The sequence below is a fragment of the Lutra lutra genome, chromosome 6 (genome assembly GCF_902655055.1).
Source record: "Lutra lutra chromosome 6, mLutLut1.2, whole genome shotgun sequence".
Taxonomy (NCBI): domain Eukaryota; kingdom Metazoa; phylum Chordata; class Mammalia; order Carnivora; family Mustelidae; genus Lutra; species Lutra lutra.
Window position 1 is genome coordinate 21,802,277 of NC_062283.1, and position 24,151 is coordinate 21,826,427.

At 44.3% G+C, this 24,151-nt stretch overlaps 1 protein-coding gene across 2 annotated transcripts in view; it reads right to left on the reverse strand.

The window, feature by feature from the left end:
- FARS2 (phenylalanyl-tRNA synthetase 2, mitochondrial) overlaps positions 1 to 24,151 on the reverse strand; it is a 408,295-nt gene that overhangs the window by 111,427 nt on the left and 272,717 nt on the right. Inside the window, exon 7 of one of the 2 annotated variants that reach the window (XM_047732053.1) lies at positions 4,992 to 5,359. The exons of the other annotated variant lie outside the window; for it this stretch is intronic. Coding sequence (XP_047588009.1) covers positions 5,326 to 5,359 — 34 coding nt within the window. The 3' untranslated portion in view covers positions 4,992 to 5,325. Of the gene's footprint in view, positions 1 to 4,991; positions 5,360 to 24,151 lie in introns of those variants that run through there. 2 annotated transcript variants of the gene reach the window in all.

A 24,151-nucleotide genomic window follows, 5' to 3' on the forward strand; every position in this document is an offset into this window, starting at 1 on the left:
AGGTACAGAGATAAGGTTCCTGTCCTCAACATCTCATGTTCTACCAAGAGAAGCAGACTAGTCCAGAGCTAAACATAATACAATGTCCCTCATTCAAAGAATCTACAGTCATGGAATTAAGGGTTACTTTGTGATTTTCAGGTGATGCTATTTAGGAATTAATGTTCATTTAAAACAGAAGTGGGGGAAATCAGTTTGGGGCTGTGGATATGCCAGGGAAATCACTGGTGGAAGACCAAGGACACATGCAGACTCTCGGGCTCATGAATCCATGACTGGGGCTTGGGAGCTCATTTGCCAGGTGAGAGGTGACGCCCTTGGTTCCCCAGTGTGGCCCTCAGTGCAATGCTGGTGGTCTCGAGCACCAGGTCAGCCTAGATGACCTTTTCTCAGTGGGACTGAGTTGAAGGAGCCTACTTGGCTCTTAGCCACGCTGGTATCTTTGATTTCCAGCCCTTTCTCTCCTCTTCCAGTGCAGGAGAGTTTCTATTTTCAGTATGAAATTAGCATAGAGATGAAGCCATTTCAGGGGACATACAGTAATTTGACATAGCAGACATTACGTTTTTCATTTCTAAAATGAAAAAGTTTCCCTTTTTCTTTAGAATCCCAAGACTGCCACTTAATTTGTGTTCGGTCTGCACTTCCACGGCTGAGCTGTCAGCGGTGGGTCCCGCTGAGGAAGGCTGAGGAAGGTGGAGGAAGACGGCAGCTCTGGGCTGGGAACAAAGCCATGTTCCCGCAGGGACGTGTGAGCACCTGCAGGGCATATGGTGCCAGCAGCACGTGGACAGCTCGTCCTGTGTGCCCCCAGTAGACACACTGACATGGCCCGGGAGCAAACAACAGCAGTGCTGGGGTCATCTTTTCTCGAGATCTATAGGGCAGGACCTGGTCCAAATTCACTCCAGATCTGTCTCTGGCTTCCCTCACATCATGTCTGAGACATCTTCACCGTCCTTTATGACAGGATTACTTGTCACCTCTCTTCCTACTGGAACAAATTTTCTCAGTCGCTGGGCTGGGACGAATGACAAATTTGCCATGGAACTAGCCCCGCCCCTTCTTCCACACTAGCTTTTGTCTTTTTTTAGGTTTTCTCACATCCCTCTTGTCTGCTCTTTTAAGCTCTTAAGTTCTCTCCACTTTTTCGTTAGTGGGTTGCTTCTGATCTCATTGGAAAACATTCTCTGAATCATTAACAATACAAGACACTATAGAAAGCTGTCTGCTGGTGGGCCCAAAGGCAATCTCTCTTCAATGTCAATGTCAGAGCTTTTCAATTAAGGGGGCAGAGTGGCTCTGAATAACACTAGATCTTTATAGCAAATGATTCCATCCAAACAGACTTAGGAAGAACGTTTTCTAGAAAGTTCAATCATCTGATTCCTTTGCCACATAATTTAAAAGAGCTGAAAAGGAATGTTTCTTATCTGTACCAGGCTGGCTGGAGCTATTCCCTGTTTCTGAGAGCCATGTGGGGCCCCCCTGGGAGGGTGTCTTTAATACAAAGAGAATAAATATTGCGGATTGCATATATGAGCAATGATAAATTAAGATTGATAATACACAATCTTATTACTAGAGGTCATATTAATTGAGACACTGTGAAAAACTGGGCCTACAGTAACCTAATTTCAAAGCTACATGTGATGAAAACGAAGTGTCTCCTACACAGAACTGCCAACAAGAGGAGGCGGTAGAAGATAAGAGACTTTGGAAGCACATTCTAGTATCTACAATAACAGCTAGACTCTATTTTTTGAAAAGACTTTATTTATTTATTTGAGAGAAGACAGAGCATGTGAGCATGAGTAGGTGGTGGGGAGGGACAGAGGGAAAGGAGAAGGCATGGAGGAGAGGGAGAGGCAGACTCTCCACTGAGCAGGGAGCCTAATGCAGGACTCAATCCCAGGACCCAAGGATCATGACCTGAGCTGAAGGTAGATGCCTAACCACTGAGCCACCCAGGCGCCCCAGCTAAAGTCTATTAAGTGCTTATGATGTGTCAGGCATTGTTTTATGTGAATTAACTCTTTCAGTCCTTATAATAATCACACAAGATGAGTAGTATTAGGTTTCTTTTATACAGAAGTAAAAAGGGAGCACAAAGTTATAACCTGCCCAGGGGCACACGGGCCCAACATTCATGCTCAGCCAGTCTCCCCTGAGCATCTCCCCTTTTGACCACTGCCATGCCAGTTACACATTGCTAGCCTCTCATGAGAGAACCTGAAAAGTAACTAGTTAGCATTCCTTTCTTAGAATCGTGATTTTGACTAATAACTAAAAGTAGAATTATGTGTCTTGACACATGTTTCAACTAACATAAATACACTTGCTCCTGAATCAGTTCAAACAGTAAAGGCCAGAGGGGGCAGCACAAAGTTCTGGAAGCTGGCAGTGTGGGTAACTACTTCCACGTGGCTGCTGGTGTGCGTTTAACACAGAGTGCACAGGTGTTACGACGATGATTGTCATATTTCATAAATTACATTCTGCTATTCACAGGGAAGTCCCTGCAAAACTAAAGTAATAATATGCATATAGAACAGCAGTAATAACACTGTAAGCAATGGGGACACGTAACAAATGAAAAATATGGTCTGTAATAAAGAGCCAGGAGAAGAAGAGAATATTGGGGGGAAAAATGTTGTGAATTTAAAAACATCTTGAGGCAGGATAACCCATGGTAAGAAGGTTGTAAAAAATTACAGTGGCCTGGGTCCATGTCAAACGTAAGCCCAACTAGGAAATCTAAGCAGAACAATAAAAACATTTTTCCTTTCTTCAGTGTAAAATAGCTTTCTGTCCAGTTGAACATGCTAACTTCAAGAGATCAGTTCAGCAAAAGGCTTCCCAAAGAAGGAAGGAAGTTGGGTTGGCGTGTGTTAGCAATGTGAAACCCATAGGAAGGTTCTGGAGAGCAGGCTTCCTCACCCCGGTTCACGGCACCTGGCACACACAGCCTGGCTTCTCTGCTCAGCCAGCTTCTCCACTCTGCCAGACTATTTCAAATGTTCTCCATTTTCCTCAAACCACCCTGACCTGACCACTTCCTCATTCATCTTCAAAAAAGCCCTCCCACTTACTTCACAGAGCAAAGAGAAGCCACTCAGGTGGGAACTCCAGCAATTTCTAATCGCCGAATTGAGAAGTCTGTGGTATCTGTCTCTCCTTTCCAAGGTCAACCCTGTTCACCTCCTTCACTCAGCTTTGGGTACCACGAGGTCCTGCCTTTTCTCAAGAATAATGCACTACTCGGTATCCCCTTTTTCTCTTCTTCCTGCATATAATCAATCTCTCCTTCTCTACTGGATCTTTCTATTGACTTTCTAATAGACTTTATTTCTTAGAGGAGTTTTGGGTTCACAGTAAAATGGAGAGGTAGGCCCAGAGATTTCCCATATACTCCCTGCTCCCCACAATCAGCACCCCCTGACAGAGGCTACTTTTGTTACAACAGAGCAACCTACACTGACACATCCTTCTCACCTAAGTCCATACTTTACATTGGGGTTCAACCTTGGTGTTTTTCTGTTAACTTCTAAACACACTTAAGTTTACTACTTTCTTCCAGAACTTTCCTTGACCTGTGCAACCCCTCCAACTACAGCCTTGCCTTTCTGCTTCCCTCTTGAGTTGTCTCTACTCACCGTTTCCCTTTCCTCTCATCCCACCTTTTCCTCAATCCACTTTAACTTTGCCTCTACCTCCCCAGAGTGCTCATTTTCACTCACTTCACCAAAGACTCCTGTGTAAGCCTAAATACAATGACCTTTTGTTAGTCATTAAAAAAGTCATTAGTCTTCTGATGTGTTGTAGTATGTTGGCTACCCTCATTACCTTGAAATATACACATCCCTTGGCTTCCACAACTCACATGCCCTGGCTCTCTCACTTCCCCTGCTCTGCCTATTCCTCTTCAGGTTTGTTAACATATACCTGGTCACTGAATGCCTGAGTTCCCTCCAGATTCACTCGAAGTCCCTTGTTATCCTCATTCCATTCTTCTAGTCAATCTTCTCCATACCCTCAATTTCAATTATATCCTAAATGAAGATTACCCACAAATGTATATTCTAGTCCCCATGTCTCCTGGCTCTAGACTATTTCAAACTACCTGTGCAACATGTTTACCTCAGCATCTCAGGTAAACTTCAAGATCGATGTGTTCAAACCTAAATCTTGACTGCTGATGTCCATTTTATCAACAAATGGCAACACTGTCTATCCAGTTCCATAAGTCAGACACTTGGTGTCATCCATTATGTGTCCTCATAGTCAATGAAGTAGCAAATTCCGGAAATTTTAGTATTCATGTTGGGCTCTGTTCACTTCCCTCAACCCCTTGGCCATAATCATGGTCCCAGCTACCATCACCTCTAGTGTAGCTCTGTCAATAGCCTCATCTTGGTCCGGTGGCCCCACTTTCCCCTTCCAATCTATTCTCCACAGAGTGGCCAGAAAACGTCTTTTTGCAAAGCAAATCAAATCATGTAAAATGGCTTTGTTTAAAACATTTTGGGGCTTCCTGTCACTCTTGATAAAGTGAGACATCTCTACGCAGCCAATAAGGCTTAGCATGGTCTGGCTGTACCTACTTCCACTGCCTCGTTACCATATTTCCCCTTTTGTTCAGCTATACTGGCCTTCTTACTGGGTCCCTGATGCATCATGTTTTTCCTGCCAGACCCTTGCCTGCGCCATTCCTCAGCTTTGAATGTTCTTCTCTTTCCCACCTCACATGCAACCTTGATCCCAGTGTTTAGCTATTCTTAAAACACCATATTGATAACACTTACCCCAGTTGCCATTTCACATTTACATGTAATTTTTATAAAGATTTTATTTATTTATTTATTTATTTATTTGACAGGGAGAGAGGGAACACAAGCAGGGGGAGTGGGAGAGGAAGAAGCAGGCTTCCCAATTAGTGGGGCTCCATCCCAGGACCCTGGGATCATGACGTGAGCTGAAGGCAGATGCTTAACAACCGAGTCAACCAGGCATCCACATTTATATGTAATTTTATAATTTAGTTTCTCCATCTAGTCTCAACTGGAAGCTCTTCACAAATATCAGCCCTGTCTGTTTTTGCTTTCTATTTTAACTACAGTGCCTGGCACACAATAGGCATTTAGGTGAATGATATTTAGGTGAAATACATAATGAAGGAACGGACCACTGATTGAAGGTGGTAACCACACTGTGACGGAGAGAGTGCAGGATTGGTAAGTGGCATTCTCTTTGTAGAGTGGGGTGAAGAAGGAAGGTGGCTGCTTCATTCTGGAGCAAGAGTGAGGTCTACCAGCAAGACCTCTTTCAGAAATGACACATTCTGGACACGTTCCTCAACCTAAGAGGAAGGAAAGGGAAAGAAGGAAGAGAGAGAAGATAGGAAAGCAAGGTTTCCAACCCATTTTTAAAATGTAATTGCCCCTGAGATGATACATTTTAAAGTTCATTCTAGTAACACATGAAATATCTGTGAAAGCCTTAGGAGGATTTAGCAGGACTGAAAGGGTCTTCAGTGCACCTCATCATTATTTGTGTCACAGTTCTTTTAACATATCTTTGTACGTTATTCTTTATATGCCTGTCTCCTTCAACTGGATTAGAAATTACTGGAAGCCAAGGACCATGGTTTTCTTTCCCAAGTATGTAGCACTGAAGTGACCCTGGTGTCCGGCATAGCTTGGGCACTCATGAGTATGTGTTTTTTAAGGTTTTATTTATTTATTTATTGAGAGAGAGAGAGAGCGAGCAAGAGTGAGCATAGGGGAAGGGCAGAGGGAGAGAGAGAATCTCAAGCAGGCTCTGTGCTGGGCATGGAGCCCGACTTGGGGCTTGATTTCACAACCTTGAGATCATGACGGAGGCTGAAACCAAGAGCCAGATGCTCAACCAGCTGAGCCATCCAGGTGCCTCTCCTAGTGTTTTTTAATGGAGGATTCAGATAGAAAAAGAAGGAATTGGATAAATGTAAAGATAGGCATTAAAACCAAAGCTGCCTAGTTTACAACTGTGTAGTTGGGCTAAAACAGTATCTGCCAAACAAGTACATCACCCTGACATGGGGCACTCCAGTGTAGGGAAATGCGCAGTGGGCTGGAAACCAGAAGATAATTCTGTAATTATCTATTCACCTGACTGTCACCTCTCTAAATTGTGAGTTCGTCAAGAGATGGCAGGCCTTTTGGTCTTTGTGTGGAGTAAATGCGATTCTCTTCTCAATCCCCTTAATTTAGTTACCAGATGAATCAAAATCAAGTCGCAGCTCTCTAACTAGCAGATTAGTCTTGGCTAGAAAAGTCTTGTCTCTCTGGGTTTAGGAATCTCCACAGTAAAATGACATAGTAGGAGAACATGCTCTTCAAGATCTTTCTCTCAGGTCTCACATTCGATGAATATATAATTAAACACCCAAACAGGCAGAGAAAAGCTGGGGAAAGCCAAGGACTAAGCAATCGTACTAAGTATAATAAGTCACATGTGACTATGAGAAATCTCCCATAATGCTAATCGTAACAGGTATTGCTAACAAGGATCACGATAAAGGAGCAACTGTAGTCCAGTATTGGCAATTTGCATAAAAGTCGCTGAATATATTGCAAAACATGATAGGGAACAATTATAAAACAGAGGTGAACAGCAGTGCCAAGTAACCTGGTCACTCAGGAGGCAGTAATTCAAATAAAAAATAACCCAAATCTGAAATAGGATATGAGCATACAGGAACTCTTTTTATAAGCAGCATCTACGGAAAAGATGATCAAGCAATCTGACAAGCGGTTAAAATGATCTAACAACTTGGTTTTATCTTGAAGAAGAAAATGCTTAATTTCTCCTAAAATGCATCTCCCCCCAAAATTTCTGACAAACATCCCAGCCACATATTTTGCTAACAATGTAACTATCTCATTCTGGAAAAATTTAGTTCATTAATGGAAAATTCTTGGCACCTTCCCTCCAATTTATACAATGTAAATGCCACCACAGCTATGACAATAAAGTGCTGGGCGATGTATTATTTCTTAAAGAAACAAGTGTACAAGGAGATAATTACTGTAGATAAATGTAGTTAAATGACGGTCTCAGACCCCAGAAGGATACATTTGCATAGCTCAGTGTTCACTTCCTTGACTCATTTACATGTTATATCTGGCTGTAACTATTGGGGATGAAAATCTTGTAAAAATGTGTTCATGCTTCCAATCTCTGCAGAGTAATAACAATAACTTAGTAATAACCACCAATGTTTACTGAGTACTAACTTTGTGCCAGACAGTCCTAAGTTCCTTTATACGTTCATTTATATAATCTTCACGGCAACCCCGAGGAAGGCACTGTTTCTTATTATTCCCCCATCTCACAGATGTAGAAATGGAGGCACAGAGAAGTTAAACAATTTGCCTAGGGCAACATGGCAAGTAAGTGGTGAAGCCAAGATCTGAACCCAGACAGCCGGCCTCCAAGCCCACGCTCTTAACTACAAAGTGATACCGGGCCTTTACAAACTACTGACCATACAGAATGTTCACTTTTATCGAAAACAGAGTTACAAACTGGATATCAGTTTTTGAATATGACTCTGTGTTCCCTTTCAGTATTCTCTGCTTTTAAAAACCATTAATGCAATTCAGGCTCCATGGAGCTAAATGCATATAAATCCCAATGGAGCACTAATAACCAAAATCCCTTCGAAGCCAGAACCTCATTTATGCCGGCAGAGGACTCTACAACAACCCACCCCCAGAACCAGCGCTACTGTTGCCACCTTCCCACCTCTTGCTGGTAAAAAGCCCTGTGTCGCAAATGGAGTGGACTTCAGTGATCTAAAAGGAGGGCAAATATTTAAGTGATTTCCCACATCTGATCTTCCATGTCATTTCCTCTCCTAAGCTTGACTGGACAATCTGATCAGCGCAGCAGAGTGGAAAAGACGCCCTCATGGCACCCAGTGATCCTTCATCTGAGTTCAGCCAGAATGATTAAAGCTCTTCGGCTCCCATTCAGGTAAAGTCTTCTCCCTGAAAAGATACAGGAATCAGACTTCTAAGCTGAGGGGGAGCCGGTAGCTGAACAGTAATAAGGGGCACTTCCTATTATGTTTTATTTTTTGGAGATATACACCCATAAAAAGAGGACAGGGATTAAGGGATCCCTCTTATCAGGGATAAGAGCTGAAAAGAATTTTCAAGGCTTTTACATATTTTTACATATAGTTTAAATATTATTATATACATATTATACAAAATATCTGTACATATAATTAATGTACCTATATAATATACAATCTGTACATATAATATAATGTACATATAATACATGTAAAATACGCAATGTATAATGTGTACATACTACATATGTTACAGAATTATATGTGAAAGGTGTAATGTTTTAGTGCCTGTATCGTACCTATAAAGCATCTATCAAAAGGCAGTCAGGTGACACTTGCTGGGTGACCAAAGACTACAATATGGGTAACCATTCGCAGGCTTTCCATTCTCACTGGAAAACACCACCCAGATGCTTAAAACATCTGTAGCATAGAACAAGCTCAAGGAGAAACACGCTGGTGGTTTAGGCTTTGTTTACAAGTTCACTGCTCTGGCCGGTGGGCGAGAATTAAATGAAAGACAAAGCAGATTGCTGAAGCACGTTATTCTCTCAGTATTTCCTCTTGTTCGGGGGCAGTTGAAAGAATGGTCCTCCACAGATGTCTGCATCCTCGTCCCTGGAACCTGTGAGTATGTTTGCTTCCAAGCAGAGGGGATTCTGCAACTGTGATTAAGTTGAGGGTCGTGAGGTGGGGAGATGTGAGTGATGGGGGTGGGCTCGATGTGATCACAAGGAATCCTGACAGACAGGGGCAGGAGGGTCAGAGTCAGAGGAGATGAGAGGCAAGAGGCAGAAATCTGGGTGATGGGAGGAAGGGGCCATGAGCCAAGGAAGGCAGGTGGCCTCTGGAAGCCAGAAGACAGAGGGGATTTTCCTGTCAGAGCCTCCAGAGGGAGCCAGCCCTGCTCACCTCTTGACCTCAGCCCAGTTAAACTGGTTTCAGACCGTGACCTCCACAGTTGTAAGCTAATAAAGCCATACTGTCTTAAACCATGAAGTCTGTGGCAATTTGTTACGAATATAGAGCTACTACAGAGTGAAAGGCGGGATTCTGGGCACAAAAATAAATGGGAAAAAAAAATCAAGTTGAAAGGAATATTACTCAAATGGTAAGGAAAGAGGGTTTTCTCAGCTCCTATGGTAGAAACTCAAGCTTTATTAGGTTTAAGGAAGACAAAATTTGGCTAGAAAGACATAGAGAGAGAAAAGCATATAATTAGGACAGGTGCGGGAGGACAGCCACTGCCCGGGCTTGAGCACGGTGGGGTGGGAGGCTTCTGACACACGGAGGAGCAGCGTAGGAAATACGTAAATGTGTTCAGCACAGTATTTACAATGGCTGGGTTCCACCCTCAAGAGTTTCAAGTCTTCGGGTCTTGAAAGTTTTTTGGTCTTACGATTCTCCTTACCAAGCCTTCTACTAATCCTAAGAGGAAACAAACTCCCACAAGCCGAGGGGCAACCAATGCTGCCCAAGCTATTATTCACAAAGGATGCATCCGTCTGGCAACATCCTTCTTTGAAGGATAAATATTTTAAACAGCAACTCCAGGAAAACATTTTAAAATTCTGTTTTAATCTTCCTGAAATGATCAGCTAACACTGAAGAGAAGGACTGGGAAAGGCTGGGCTGACCTAGGATCTGCCAAGAGGAAACAAACAGACATGGTGCAGGTTCAGGAAAGGTTGTGATGACCCATCAAAGATCCTTCCTCTTGCATGCCCCAGCTGGGCTGGGGAGCCCGGCTTTTCTCAGGGAGCCTGTTCCTCCTCTCCCAGAAGGCCTGAGGGCCCTCGCTGGACTCTGAGTCTATGGCCAAAGGGCCAGCTGATGGGCACTGCTCATTTTATTAGTGATGTCACGGATGCTAGCTACCAAAGAACTGAGGGCACCGTTGACACCATACTTATACACAGCACCCTTGTCAGTCAAAGCCTGAGACCGCCAAGAATGGCCCTGCTGAAGGCTAAACGTCACGTGCACATTACACAGGAAACTTCTGGTCAAAGAACACAAATCAGAGTCAGAACAGAGGAGATACAACCTACCCTTTTCAAATTTCTGCCTAAACAGCTGCTGTGAGGGAAGAGGTGCCAGCTGGGCTAGGTACTCTATGAAGGGGGCTCTGTTTTGTTCACTGAAGGCACACTCAGTGCCCAGAGAGGCACCTGACATAGGGCAGGCACTCACATTTGTGGAATGAGCAAGGGAATGAGTGAAAGGAGGCTGGAATTTGTTTGTTTTATAACTACAATATGGCAAATCTTTAAGACAACTCGCTGGAACTCTTCCTGGTCACTGAAATGAGATCTCTGCCCTTTGAACCCCCGCAAAGAGGGCCGGTTTGATGCTCTCATATGCTATTCTCCTCAGAGCTGGGCTGCCATTACTCAGTTCTTAATGAGTTTTCCTCTCCAAAACAAACTATGAAAGGCTATGGGTTGAGCCTGCCTTGTCTGTCATGTATCTGTGGCAGCCAGTCCAATGTCTCCCAAGAAGTAGGTGCTCAATAAATACTAATAGATTTGAATCGGCAAAGCATCTTTTCTTCAATTTTTCTGGAGAGGTGGGGTGACTTGGATCATGGTAGATCACAGTAGATCAAGATACTCTTTTTATTCAAACTCATAATATCCTATACAAGAACTAGTGTAAAACAAGAAGTGATCCCCCAATAGGAAGAAGGATTCTCTAATATCCTAGTGAGAAATCAATATCCTAGGCTTTTCCAGAAGCAAAAAGCATTTTTAAGTCAATTTTTTATTTTTAAGTCAATTTTAAGTCCATTTAAGATTTTTAAGTCAATTTATCAATACAAAAGCCTTGATACTAATATAGATTTATACACATATACATAGGACTAGATTTACTAATAGGCTTTCCCTATCTTTGAAGTAAGAAGAGATAAAAATAAAATGCAGATTGCATTGAACAAATAGCATATGGCATGCTTTATAAATATATACATTTTTGTCTCTCTCTACCTCACACACACAAACCCCAAACTCAGTCTTTCAAGATACTGGCCCCTTGCCCTACTTTGAGGTGTCCAAACAGAAACCTTCGGGATCTCTGATGCTGTCATTTCCTTACAGACTGTCTGGAGGGAAGCTTGTCCATTCCCACCAGTCAGGAAATGCACTGGATGCTTGGTGCTCAGAACACAGCGAGATGCTTTTAATGCCCCTTTCCATGAAGGCTGGAGGTTTCTCTCAGCACATTAGGTCCAGCTTAGAACTGGCCATTTGCTGTGCCTGCATCCAGGGGCCCAACAGGGGCCAGAGATGCTAACAAGCACTGATCAAAAGTCTCCGTCAATAGAATTCCCTACTTTTCTTCACTGAACATTAGTGACTGAGAAATGAAAGGGCCGAAGGGTAGCTGCGCGATGGAAAGTGGGCAGGCAAGAGAGCCACACACCAATCTTTTGATTTCTGCATGTGCTAGGAACTCGGTGCCTTGGAAGAACAAGGGAGGACAATTAACATTTACTGAGTTTGTAGGAAGATCAAACAAATTTATTTTTTTTTAACAGTCCTGCCTGCCAGGTATTCCTTTCTAAAATTTAGTTTTCATTTTTATCAAAGTTATATTTGCACATATTTGAAGAGCCAAGAATTCTAAGGGCTTATTCCCAAACGCCGCAGGCCCCAACCCAATCCTGCCGCAGTCTGCTCCGTGGAGGCAACCTGCTCTCACCTCCTCTAGTAGGATGGCTCTCTCTCTCTCTCTCTGTATCTTTAAATAAGATACTGGTATGGCTATGTCTTGGAGTTTTGTGTGCTTTTTCATTTTAGGTATTATATATTAACTCTGCATTGCAGAAGAAAAACACTCAGCTCTTTCACACCTCATTCCTCCCACACCGCCATTCTGCGCAGGCATATGGCCCACCGTCTTCCCGGTAAAGGTAGATTGAGACGTTCATTGGCTCGCCCTATTATGTGTGAATGCAGAGATGGTGATTACTTTTCTTTTCCTGTGCAACTTTTTGTTTTTCCTGGCTTTAATAGCTGTGTTGACTTTTCATCTGTGTTGTTTCTACAGACGTGTGCATTCCCACACTCTCCTCCTGTTGTGAGGGACGTGGAAGGCATGTGGCAGCGGTCATGAGTGTGCACTGCCTGGGTTCAAATCTCAGCTTTGCCACTTACTGGCTATGGAATTTTAGACTCATTATTTAAGCACTGGGTGCCTCAATTCCCTCATTTGTATAAGGAAGATAATAATGATCAACTGTCTAATGGCCACTCTTAGGATGTAACTGTGAATACATGTCTGCTTAGAAGTGTATCTGATATATGCTGGCTTTGCAATAAATGTAAGTGATCATGATGGCTGTTGTTAGGGATTCAATTATTATACCCTGCTAAAGTCTCCCCTGGAGCCTTCTGATCTGTTCCAATCTGGATGGATCAGCTCCGGGAAGATTGCAGCATAACTGGGCTTGCTTTGGGATGGTCATTCTCTGGCACCCTGGGGACACTCTGCCTTTCTCTGATGTTAGGTCTCCTGCTTCATCTCCTACCTTGTCTTGGCTTACTTCTCATTTTGGTGGAATGTCCTCTACTAGCGGAAGGCATCATTCTTCTACTGTGAGGTTTGATGGATGGTATGGCCAAACATCAGATTCTAGGTTGAAAATTATTTTTGTTCAAGCTTTTGAAGGCATTGCTCTTCTGGTTTCTAGAGCTACTGCCAAAATATATGATGTCATTCTAACTCCTGATTCATACTGTGTCTCTCTCTGAGCTTTGAGGAACTTCTCTTGTCTCCATCTCTCTGTCAGGCCCTGAGAGTCTTGGTATGACTCTAATTTTGTTCATTGCCCTGGGTACTTAGTGAGTCTTTGTAATGTAGAAATGCACATTTTCTTACGTTTTTCTCTGAAATTTTCTTTTTTATTTTAGGAGGACTCAACTTTAGTTTTCAATTCTCCTACTGACTTCTACATTTCTGCTATCACATTTCTAATTTTTAAGAGCTCCTTTTGTTCTCTGAATATTCCATTTTTAAGCGAGTCTTTGTTTTTGTTCCAAAAGCATTAGCATCTTTTACTTCTCTGAGGATGTTAGAGGCAAGTTCTTTTTTTCATATTTTTTTCTCCCTCCACACTTTAAAGTTCCTTCAAGCTGCATCTATTGTTTTTGTTTTTGCTTTGGTCCTGCTTTGCAAATAAATGCTTGGTACTTCTTGGATGTGTGCTGGTGTTTCAGGAAGAGCTGCTGAGAGCCCTGTGTGTTTGTGCATAGCCCTTGTGGAAGGCTAGGGCTTTACCTCACTGTCACTGTAAAACTGTGCTGTTAGTATAATAGCATTTTGACAGGTAACTGAGCTTAATGCTTGTTAACAGGCTACCTTTAATCAAAAGTCTATTAACTGTACTTCTTAGGTAAGGTAACAGAGGTACCAGGAAAGGGACTCACTGGAGAGTGACTTATGTGCTCTGTTTCTTGGGCAACCTCTGTCAGTCTATTAAGCTCTTTCCTCATGGGCTGGTAAGTTCCCCACAGTGGCTATTCCCATCATCCCACAAGGATGGGGGTGGTAACTCAAATGGCTAGGATTCAGGGAGGCAAGTCATTGAAGACGGTGGGGGTCCTCAGTACCCAGCTAGTAAACTTCCCCTTCATCCCCAAAACTAGAGATCTTCTGCTTTATCTTCCTGAGAGAAATCTTTAGCCTTCTTTCAAGATGAAGGCTTGTTGGTTACTGGGCTATAGCAGTACATGCTACACAGAAACCAGGGAGAAAATCTGGAGTTCTGCTTCCTGTCTTTACCACTCATCCTCCACTCGCCACTCCAAAGGGAACTGGTACAACTAAGGCCCAAACACTATAGTTTAGGTTGGGTTGCTTCTTGGCTTTCCCCACTGCCAACTTGGACTTCAGCTTTCTGGGGTCTGCTTAAAGTAGCTACCACTTCCCCAACAGCTTCTTGGCTTCCAAAAGTATGTCTCCTCTCCCATTCATTTAGTCCTTAATTAATTTATGCCACAATAAATAAACAAACACAACTTTATCCGGACTATAATGGCATCTTGAGAGGTGACTGAGATTAATGCTTGTGTTCAATCTTCCATCTTTAATCAGAAGTCTGTTAACCTTACTTCTTAGGCAAGATAATGTGAAGTACCAGGAGAAGGTGTGTGATGTGTTGAAGCTCACAAAACCAGTAAGAAATGAAATCAGAACCTGAACTCAGGTGGGCCTGATCCTAAAGTCCTGCCCTTTTCATGAGAGCGTACTCCTCTCCAAAGGAGTGTGGGGCCTCTTCCAATGGGGGCCATCTATTAGAATGCGTTCCACTTTGGGATCTGTGCCCAGATAAATACCATCAGACCTTGAAGATTCAGGTCACCCCTCTCAGCCTACTGGTCACCACACCCCATTCCACCCCTTGTTCCAAATGTCTCACTTTTGCTCCATGAATCCTACCCACAGCTCTTGCTCTGCCCTCTGACCTTGTTTGAAACCATTCCTGACATGGAAGGGAATGGCTCCAATAGAGGGGTCCTTTGTCCAGTAACATGAATGCCAACTGTCACCTTTTTCAGTGATCAAAATACTCCCGGGAAATAAAAATAAAAAATAAAAAGAAACCCTTCTCAGAAAATGTCTGAGGTCTTTTAAGTCAAAGAGAGGGATATTTTTAGGGCTCTCTCACCAACAGTCATGGCCTTCTCCTCATGACCAACCCTAGACCCCACAAGACAAACCTGTCCTGTGGATCCCAACCAGCTTCACTCAGTCTATGGTGTATCGCTAACGGATCAGTACACAGGCTCTAGAGACACAAGCCTTGGGTTTGAATCCAGATTTGTCACTTTAGTATGTGTGTGCACTTTGGGAAAGCCACACAAGTTCTCTAAGCCTTGATTTCCTCTTCCATATAAGGACAAGCATCATAGGAGTCATGTTATCGAGCTATTAGTTTAAGTGAGATATTGATGTTAAGCATTAAGCATAGTACCTAGTAGTACATAGTTAATAAATGCTAAGTCCTATTTTATTTTTCTTATCATCACATTCAAGAAATGTTTATACACACACAACAAAAGAACTTTGTAACCATATGCTGAAAAACACAAACTAGACTTAACTGTGGTGATCATTTTGCAACATATCCACATACCAAATCATTATGTTGTACCCTTGAAACTAATTATCATGTCACGTGTCAACTGTATCTCAATTAAAAAGAAGAAATGTTTACATGACAAATTCACGAGAGATTTGTTGAAATATCTATTATGTTCAAGGAGTTGGGTTATCCTTTGTGGAGGACAGAAAATGAACAACGATCAGCTCTACCTGTAAAGGGCCTGTGGTCTGGTGCCAGGCGGGGCGAACACGCAGGTACCCTGCTGGATGTTGCTGGGACGGATTACCCGGCAGCCAGCGCGCACGGCTCCAGGGCCTTGCAAAGGCCTCAGGGCTCACTAGGGGCTTACCTCAGTGTCTCTAGGGTCGCTCCCAGCCACTAAGATGTATTCTGGGCAGAGAAACTTCGGTTATGTAAAAGTTTAAAAAAGTGAGATGATGCAAGCTACTTGAAGGATACCGGAGATAAACGATCTATTTATATTTTCATGGTGAAGACATAAATAGAAAAAAACACAGCATCAAAGAAGTATTCCTTAAAATATACATACAGCATGGATGAGAGATATACGCACAGCATAAACAGATGCTAACTATATACCTTTTCACATCAGCCATAATTCTGCAAGACTCATCAAGGAGATTTACCAACCACACTATAGTTACAGAAATTAACCCTCTGACAAATTGGGGCATGGTGTGCTTGGGTGATATATTTTTAAGACATTTTGTAATAGGACTGTCAAAACAATAATGAGGAGCTCCTAAATCCCAGCCTTGGCTATTAGCCCACAGACATTATACACACAGAGGACAATGTTGTTTTATATAGCATTTATTCATTCAACAATTTATTGAGTACCTACTAAGTGCCGGGGATTGTCTGAGACCTGAGGACACAGCACAAGCAAAACAAAATTCTTGTCTCCAAGGGGGTATGTTTGCCGGCAGACACTTAAACATACTAATAAATAATATTTTTATAGCACTAAAGACATGTATAAAGAAAAGTAAAAAAGGGTAATGGACTTGAATGATATACTTCAAATAAGGAGAGCTGAGTTTAAAAAAAAAACAACTCGCTTTAGGATTTGAATTCTTTGAAGGATAAAAACAGACAGGAAAACAAAACAAAACAGGAAAAGGCAAAGATTACAAAAGCAAGCATTAGAAAGGAGGGTAAGGAGTTTGGGAACTTATAAAATAGGATCAACGAAGGATATTCAACAGAAATCTTGGTTCTAAAAAACCTTGTTTCTTTTCTCCCTCACTCCCTCCAATAACAGCGAGGGGGGGTCCCTGGGCACAGGCAGAGGGAGGCCCCCAGTGACTGACACGTAGCACCCAGTCAGGGAGAGGAACAGGCTGCCCTGGGAGGGCTTGAGTGCACATGGGACTAGAAGCTCATACTGGCACACAGATGGCCTGGAGATCTGGGGACGGCTCATGTTCTTGCTGGCGAAGGGGAGCAGGGACCAAGGCTGACACTGAGGGTCCCATTTCCGATTTGGAATGAGGCACAGACCTTAGTGAGCTGGCAAAAGAGGGTGCTAAGAAATGTCAGGTTTGGCCTTTAACTTAATGAATCCATCCCGGTTCAGCATCCACGACTTTATCGAGGAGCACTGAATTTATCCCAGGTCTCCCAGACTACTTAAAACCAAACGATGGTATACTTATTTTCAGTGAGAAATAGAGCTGTCCCTGAGCCCAGGAGGCGGCATGCCTGGCACTTTACACACATGAATTCAGTCCTCACCACACTCCGAATGTAGCTGGGATTAGTATTACCCCCATTTCACAGGGGGTGAAAGGGATGAGGCAGGATGAGTGAAATGATAGCCAGTGAGTGCACAGCTGTAATTCCAACCCAGGCAGCCTGGCTCCAGATTTCATGCTGCTAACCCTAAGCTTACAAGTCAACTGCAGGAGCTGCCAAAAAGAGGGACAGTCTAGAAGGTTCTTTGGGGCCACTGGATGTGTGGTGGTATCATTCATTGACTGTTCTGTGGAAGTTAAAGCACATGACTGCATTTCACCTGCTTTTAATCCAGTAATTTCACCATCCGACTCTTCCCTAGGAGATGTCCTTCTTTATTTGGAACCTGTTTTTGTTTGACTGTTTTCCAGGTGTGGTGCTTGAAGTACAAAGGACGAGCTGCTCTAACTTTCTGAATGAAGAAAGCAGTGATTGGAGTACATCTGATAGAGCAAGTTACACATTTTCTAACATGGTATAGAAATCAGAGGTGATTGATCAGTCTCCAAAGCATTTTAGGTAACTCTAGCCCACATTTTGAATGTGGGGAGGCCACATTCTTTGAATGAAGTGTCAGCCAACCAGTCGCTACATAGCGGTAAAAACTGTGGGGCCGAGGACCCTCCTGGTTTACTTCTCCTCCAACCTCTGTGCAATTAGCGTTAATTATTTCTCACATGTCGATTTTGAGAAGCACCAGGCTGGCAAGTGTGCGCAAGCTCGATCTTGCCTTACAATGTTCATTCCATTTTATTTTTAGGACATGGTTGGTTACATTAAATTCCAGTTTTAATTCCAAGTATTCCTTCTCATGTTCTTGGTCCCCTTTTCGAACCCAGGCAGGGGACAAATACCTTCTGATTATCTATCGTGTGCCAAAGACTGTGCTCAGGGTACGAAGATAAGACGCGGGTGCCTATCAGGAGGGAAGGGAAGGAGGAGGCGGGGGAAGGGGACAGCCCCAACGTCTAACTGCCCGCTCCGGATGGGATGAGTCAGGAAGAGTGGCTGACCACGAGGAATGCCGCCAACAAAACGAAGCCGAAGATGCACCTGGGCCACTGTTGTCTTCCTCCTGCTCTTCAATCTCAAGGTCCTCAGTACTAAGAACAAGTAAAGGAGATGTGATGGGTCTCACCTCCCCGCCCTAGGTATCCTCTAATAAAAATACCTATAGGGAGCTAGGGAAACCACAACGGTTTTAACAGATTGCGAATCCAAACCCCATTAGGCATTCTTTTGAAAACCTTTCCTCTTCTCCCGAGCAGAGGAGCCACAGACCAGAACCCGAGGCCACGGGAGGCGGACCGCTGATGGGCACCGCTGGAGCAGACAGGGAGACGACGTGCCCCCACCTCCTCATCTCACAGGTAGGGAGTAGGTTCTCAGAGAGCAGTGATTCTTCCAAGGTCACACAACAAGTTAGTGGTACAAGCACTGCAACCTGCCTGTGTCCTTCTCCACTTCTCATGGTGATCCTGTAGCCTTGATATTAAGGGCAGCCTCGGATATATCCCCAAAACCGTGAGAGCCCATGGAAATAAGAACATTGAGAGCGAAAGTAAACCCCCAGAAAACCTCAACATTCTCCTCTGTGTTTCCCTGCCCCTCCCTCTCCATCCTCGGTTCCAACTTCCTAGTCTACTCGAAAACTCCTCACCGTCTCAATCTGCCGAAGCATGAAAGACTTCTATTTAAAAACACCACTTGGATCCTGAAAACAGGATGGCCTCCTTGGCATCATCCTATGCCTGTGCCTCGGTTAAACCGTGAGTAAAAAACATGGAAAACAACGCCTCCCTCTTTGAATGAAGTGTCAGCCAACCAATCGCCACATAGCGGTAAAGACTGTGGGGCCGAGGACCCTCCTGGTTTACTTCTCCTCCAGCCTCTGTGCAATTAGCTTTAATTATTTCTCACGAGCTGATTTTGAGAAGCACCAGGTCAACTGAATGCAGCCGACAGTGTCAGACAACACAAATGCCAAGACAAAGGCACAATTCAACTGGCCCAAATGCTCCCCTTCCTCAGAAGTCCCCTTCTTCAATTTGAAAGCTTCCCCACGTGCCAGCTTTATGTCTGCTGCGGTTCATGCACACGGAGGAAATTTCAGAGGCCAGGAAAGCAGGAAAAGCACCACGTGGCATCGAACAAAAGGCACATCTGCTGTTCTGCGCTGATTCTGGTCCTTCGCAAATGAGCCTGGAATGCCCCGCCGGAGGGTGGGGACAGAAGGAGGAGCCTGGCACGCTTCTTCCCTCGTCCCTGAGGGTTTGTTAATCTCTTTATTCTCTCTTCCAAGGTAATATTCAAATCCGCCACACAGTTCAATTTACTTCGCTTGGGACTCTAATTGAATAAATCTAAAATAACAGACACACTGGCCCGGAGCCTCGGCCAAATTTTTCATAGACACTTAAGACACACTGTGGCTGTTTTCCTTCTGCCTGGGAGCAGGGAAAGGCCCTCTGGTCCAGTCCCCAGTTCCAACCCAGTGGCAGGATGAATGCCCTTCATTGTTTCAGAGGTGGCTAATAGTTACTGCTGGGTGAAAGGTTTCCAGGATAACCTAGGAAGAGTTTAAGTATTCTTGAAGGTGGAAAGGATGTCTTGCCCAAGGCAACTAGTGAAGTGTTTAAAGCAAAGGTATTTGGTAAGGTGTCCTTTTGTGCCTCATGTCACTTTCTTCAGAAATCGTTAAGATCTGGGTCAATGCAAGTTCACTTGGTCTACATTAAGGTGAGCCCTTGATCGTCCTGGAGCTCTTCCTATTTGTAAACATATGCAGAGAATGACACTACAGTCAACCTGCCACTCATTCGAGCTTCTCTCAGTCCTTTTGCAAAGGATAAGAATTTTTAAAAAATTATAGTATTATCTACTGGAATGAGGAATGCAGGGTGAAACCTTAGGAACATCATAAGATAAAACGAACCACTGATAATGAGTTTAAAACTGGTAGATCAAACCTTGGCCCTCCAAGCTTTTCTCTGAGGAGGGTATCACCTAAGGATGCTTTTAAGGAAATCACATGCTAAGCATGCTGAGAGGCTTTTAAAGATCACATGTGTAGAAATGCTGACATTCTTTCAGCTATTAAGACGAGGGTTAAAAGGAATCAGTGCACACAACGGGCACCTGTCAAGGAAAGGAAGGAGCAGGCCCAACGGTGGCCGTGTTGTGGCTAACTGGTGATCGAGTTGTGGAGGGATCCCATCTTACTGACAAACATAAGGAACCTTCTCCCCCTGAGCGCTGCCCTATGGCAGGATGGTCACCAGAATGAACATTCCTGCTTCTCAGCGTGCGGGTGTTTTCATTATATGTTCACCATATATTCTTAATAAGAGTTCAGAAACCCTTCATCATGGGTTCAGTTTATGCCCAGCAAACACTCTGGGCCAAAGACCTCTTCTCTCCTCGACAGACCAAGGGGTCTTCAGCTTCTCAGTGATACTACCAGGCACTTGACCCTAGCCTCCTCTAAGCTTTTCTTTCACTGGTAGAACTATTCCGAGTGTCTGATTCCCTTTTCTAGGCACTTGCGCCTTGAGCTGGACTAATAAAGCCCAGGTTCCATGACTGCTCAGGTGTAGACTGTGCCAAGCAGGCCATGCTGAAAACGGGCTCCTAACCACGGGGAAACGTGCAGGTGCAGGTGCAGGTGCCCAAATCCCGCAGCAGAACACCTGGGAACTAAGGCTCACACTCCAGTGGGAGCCAGCTGGTCGCCTTGTCTTTGGAGGTAAGGGCAGCACGTGCCAAGTTACCGCAACAGGTTCCCCGCTGCTATCCTCAGCGTAGCCGGGAAACGTTACCCAGAAGAACGAACGTGGGCATCTCTACCTGCATCAAGCCTCCATGTGCCTTAAATATCCCACAGCCCATGCATTTCAGCTCCTATGTGAGGTTTTCCCTTCCTCTATTCGTCTTATGCCCCTCTGATCTCACATCTTGTTTCTAATCACAGCTCAGAGTGAAACACATGTAAGGTAATTACTCCTCGGTGCTCTGTGGTAGCACTCATTGATTAGAAATCATTTTCAGAGGGAACACTATAACAAGGAGTTTTGATCAAAGCTGGATTATTATTTCAGCTCCTCGTCTCACCCACATCCATTTGCTCCCTCTTCCAGGAAGAAAATTTGTGTGCGTGTTATGTGTGTGAAGCCAGATCATAAGGGAGGTAAGAGTTTTTCTTAGAGTGGAATGATTTATTTCCTTCATCTGAAAGAACTCTTTCTTTAAAAAGCTGCCAATCAAGCTTCTTCCTGAATCTCATGTTCCAAGCTTTTCATTCCCTTCTGTTCCATCTCTCTGGGGATGGGGGCCATGTTTATGGTGCGATGGTGAGCGTGGCGGGGTCGGGCCCAGCCGGGGCCAGGGGAGGCGTACTGGGTCTACAAGGCAGTGGTGCTGGAGTGTCAGGAGGACCCAGAGGGAGCTCGGAAAGCCAGCGCTGGGCTGTGGAAGGTTTGCTGCGCCCCGTGAGCTCCCCCACAGCCCCCATCCTTCTGTGCCCGCCCTACTGGCCCAATGGACTCCAATCATGAGCACTGACATGGCACCCTGTGTTCCAAATCCACCCTTCTTTTGAGTTGTTTACAGCTGTGTAAAGTACTTTCTTATCTAATCCTAGAAAGCAGGCAACCGAGGTCTGCCACAGAAGCTGGAGTGAGAGGCACAGGAGGAAGTTCTATTTTTATTTTTTGACATTTAAAAAAACCTTCCATTCTTCTTCCTGAGGTGCTGGGTTAGATTCTACACGCGGGGCAGAGACAGGAAACGCCGGAATATCAGCTCTCAATTACTGTTTTAAAGGGGAAGGAATAACTTGAGATATTCCAAAAGGGTTTAAAATTAAGAGTTTTATTTTTTTCAGCCTAAGTTCTATCTCAGAGTAAACCATCATTAGCCCTTAATGCACACGATCGGAAAGCTTAAACAATGGTCAAGTGACTTAAAAAAAAAAAGACATTATCTGGGATTGAGAATATTCCCAAGAGCAATATAGCTGGATTGTCTTGGATCAGCACAGCTCATGCGTAAGCCTCTACTGTTGTACGTTTATAGTTCTCCGCAGTAATGAACTTGTCCCCCGAAAATGGGAAACTACTGCTTCATATATATATATATATATATATATATATATATATATATGTATATATATATATATATATAGGACACGTTACCCGTGGACGTGTTAGAGTCCATACACACACACGTCCACATACATGGGCACGTATGTAGATTGGCATACGGTCGTCCCCGCGCCCTGTCTGCAGTTTTGCTTTCCGTGGTCCCAGTTATCTATGCTTAGCTGGGGTTGGAAGCAGACAGTCCCCCTTCTGGTGTATCCTTGGCAAGTCAATCATAGCATAACACTGTGCCACAGCACCCATGTCACTCACCACACGTTGTCTCGTTGTGTGTGCATTCTGTCATGCCACATCATGACAAGGGTGAGTGCAGTACGGTAAGGTGTTTTGAGAGAGGAAGACAGAACTTTTATTACAGGATATTATTATAATTTTTCTACTTGAATATTGCTACTCTCTGTACCTCATTCATAAAGCTTTATCACAGGTGTGCACATATAGGAAAACCAGAGTATATATAGGGTTTGGTATTATCCACGGTTTCAGGCATTCCCTGGGGGTCCTGGAACATTCCCCCTGTGGATAAGGGGGGACTCCTGTAAGTCCATGGCTAAGAAGATTTTATTCATTCAACGAATATTTACTAACCATCCAATCTAATGATTGGTAAGTACTGAGGGTAATCGATCAGTAAGACAACTTCCTATCCTCGAGTTTACAGTCTCGCGGGAAACACATGAAAACACAAAGTACAATAAAATGTTAGTGGCTTTTTGATGGACATACATGTAGGCAGAGTGGCCACCAATATGAACAGCTATCCCTGGAGGACGGGGTGTCACAAGAGGTTTCCTGACCAAGGGAGCCTTGAGTTTACTGTTCAGGTTGCCTGGTGGCCTCTGGACTTGAACTCTTTGATACCTGGTAACCCATGCTCAGTACGTGTAGTCACTCACGGATAACCATTTTGGATAAGCAAGCATGTTCTGAGTGAGTTCCCCGGGGCTAACATTAATCCCAACTTTCGTCACCGGCCCTTGGCATCGAGGGCATGCAGCCTGGGAGTGTGCTGTCCTTAGAACCATTGACACACAGAATACAATGGACAGCGAGTGCAGTAGGAGAGAAGCCTGCTGAACAGCATCAGCTGGTCTGCCTCCCCTCTCTGTGATTCTGGGATGACACACCACTGTGAGTAAGAAGAGCCCCAAGGGAATTGAATTGTGTTTTGAAAATAAGGACAATCTTCCAGAACAGCTGTTCACTCCCCTCCTAGCACTCCTCCCAACAGGAAGAGAAGCTGGCCTGTCTCCAGCCTGTACCAGGAGCAGGGCAGCGGGGCCTTCGTCGTAAAACCTGGGCCGTTGACAACTTCGGCACGAAACCTCTGCTGTTCCTTATGTGAGCAGGTCAGACCTCAAGTCTGCTACACTGACCTGGAAATGTACAATTCTGGTGCTCCAAGGAGGAGGCATGGCCAACTGTCAGGTTTAATTTGGCTGTTCTGCATGTGAAGCAGAGTCTGAGCTGCTGAGACCCCTTTAAGGCCTGCCATGACTACCCAAGAGCTGTGCAAGCTCAGGCCAGTGAATCAGACTCTCTGAGCCTCAGTCCTCCCCCTGTATCAGTACATAATATAGTCTGTCATACGGAGCTGGTGCATGATAGCACACGTATGCACACACACACCCCCTAAGAAAAGTACCCACAGGGCGCCTGGGCAGCTTAGTCCATTAAGTGTCTGCCTTTGGCTCAGGTCATGATCCTGGGGTCCTGGGATCGAGCCCTGCTCCAGGCTCCCTGCTCAGCAAGGAGTCTGCTTCTTCCTCTGTCCCTCACCCCACTCATGCTCTCTCTTGCTCTCTCTCTTCAAATAAGTAAAAATCTTAAGGAAATTAAGAAAGAAAGAAAAAGAAAGAAAGGAAGGAAGGAAGAGAGAGAGAGAGTGAGAGAGAGAGAGAGAGAAAGAAGAGGAGAGGAGAGGAGAGGAGAGGAGAGGAGAGGAGAGGAATTACCCTCAGAGGGCTACAGGAAAAAGAGACCTCAGATCTGAAGCAAGGGGAG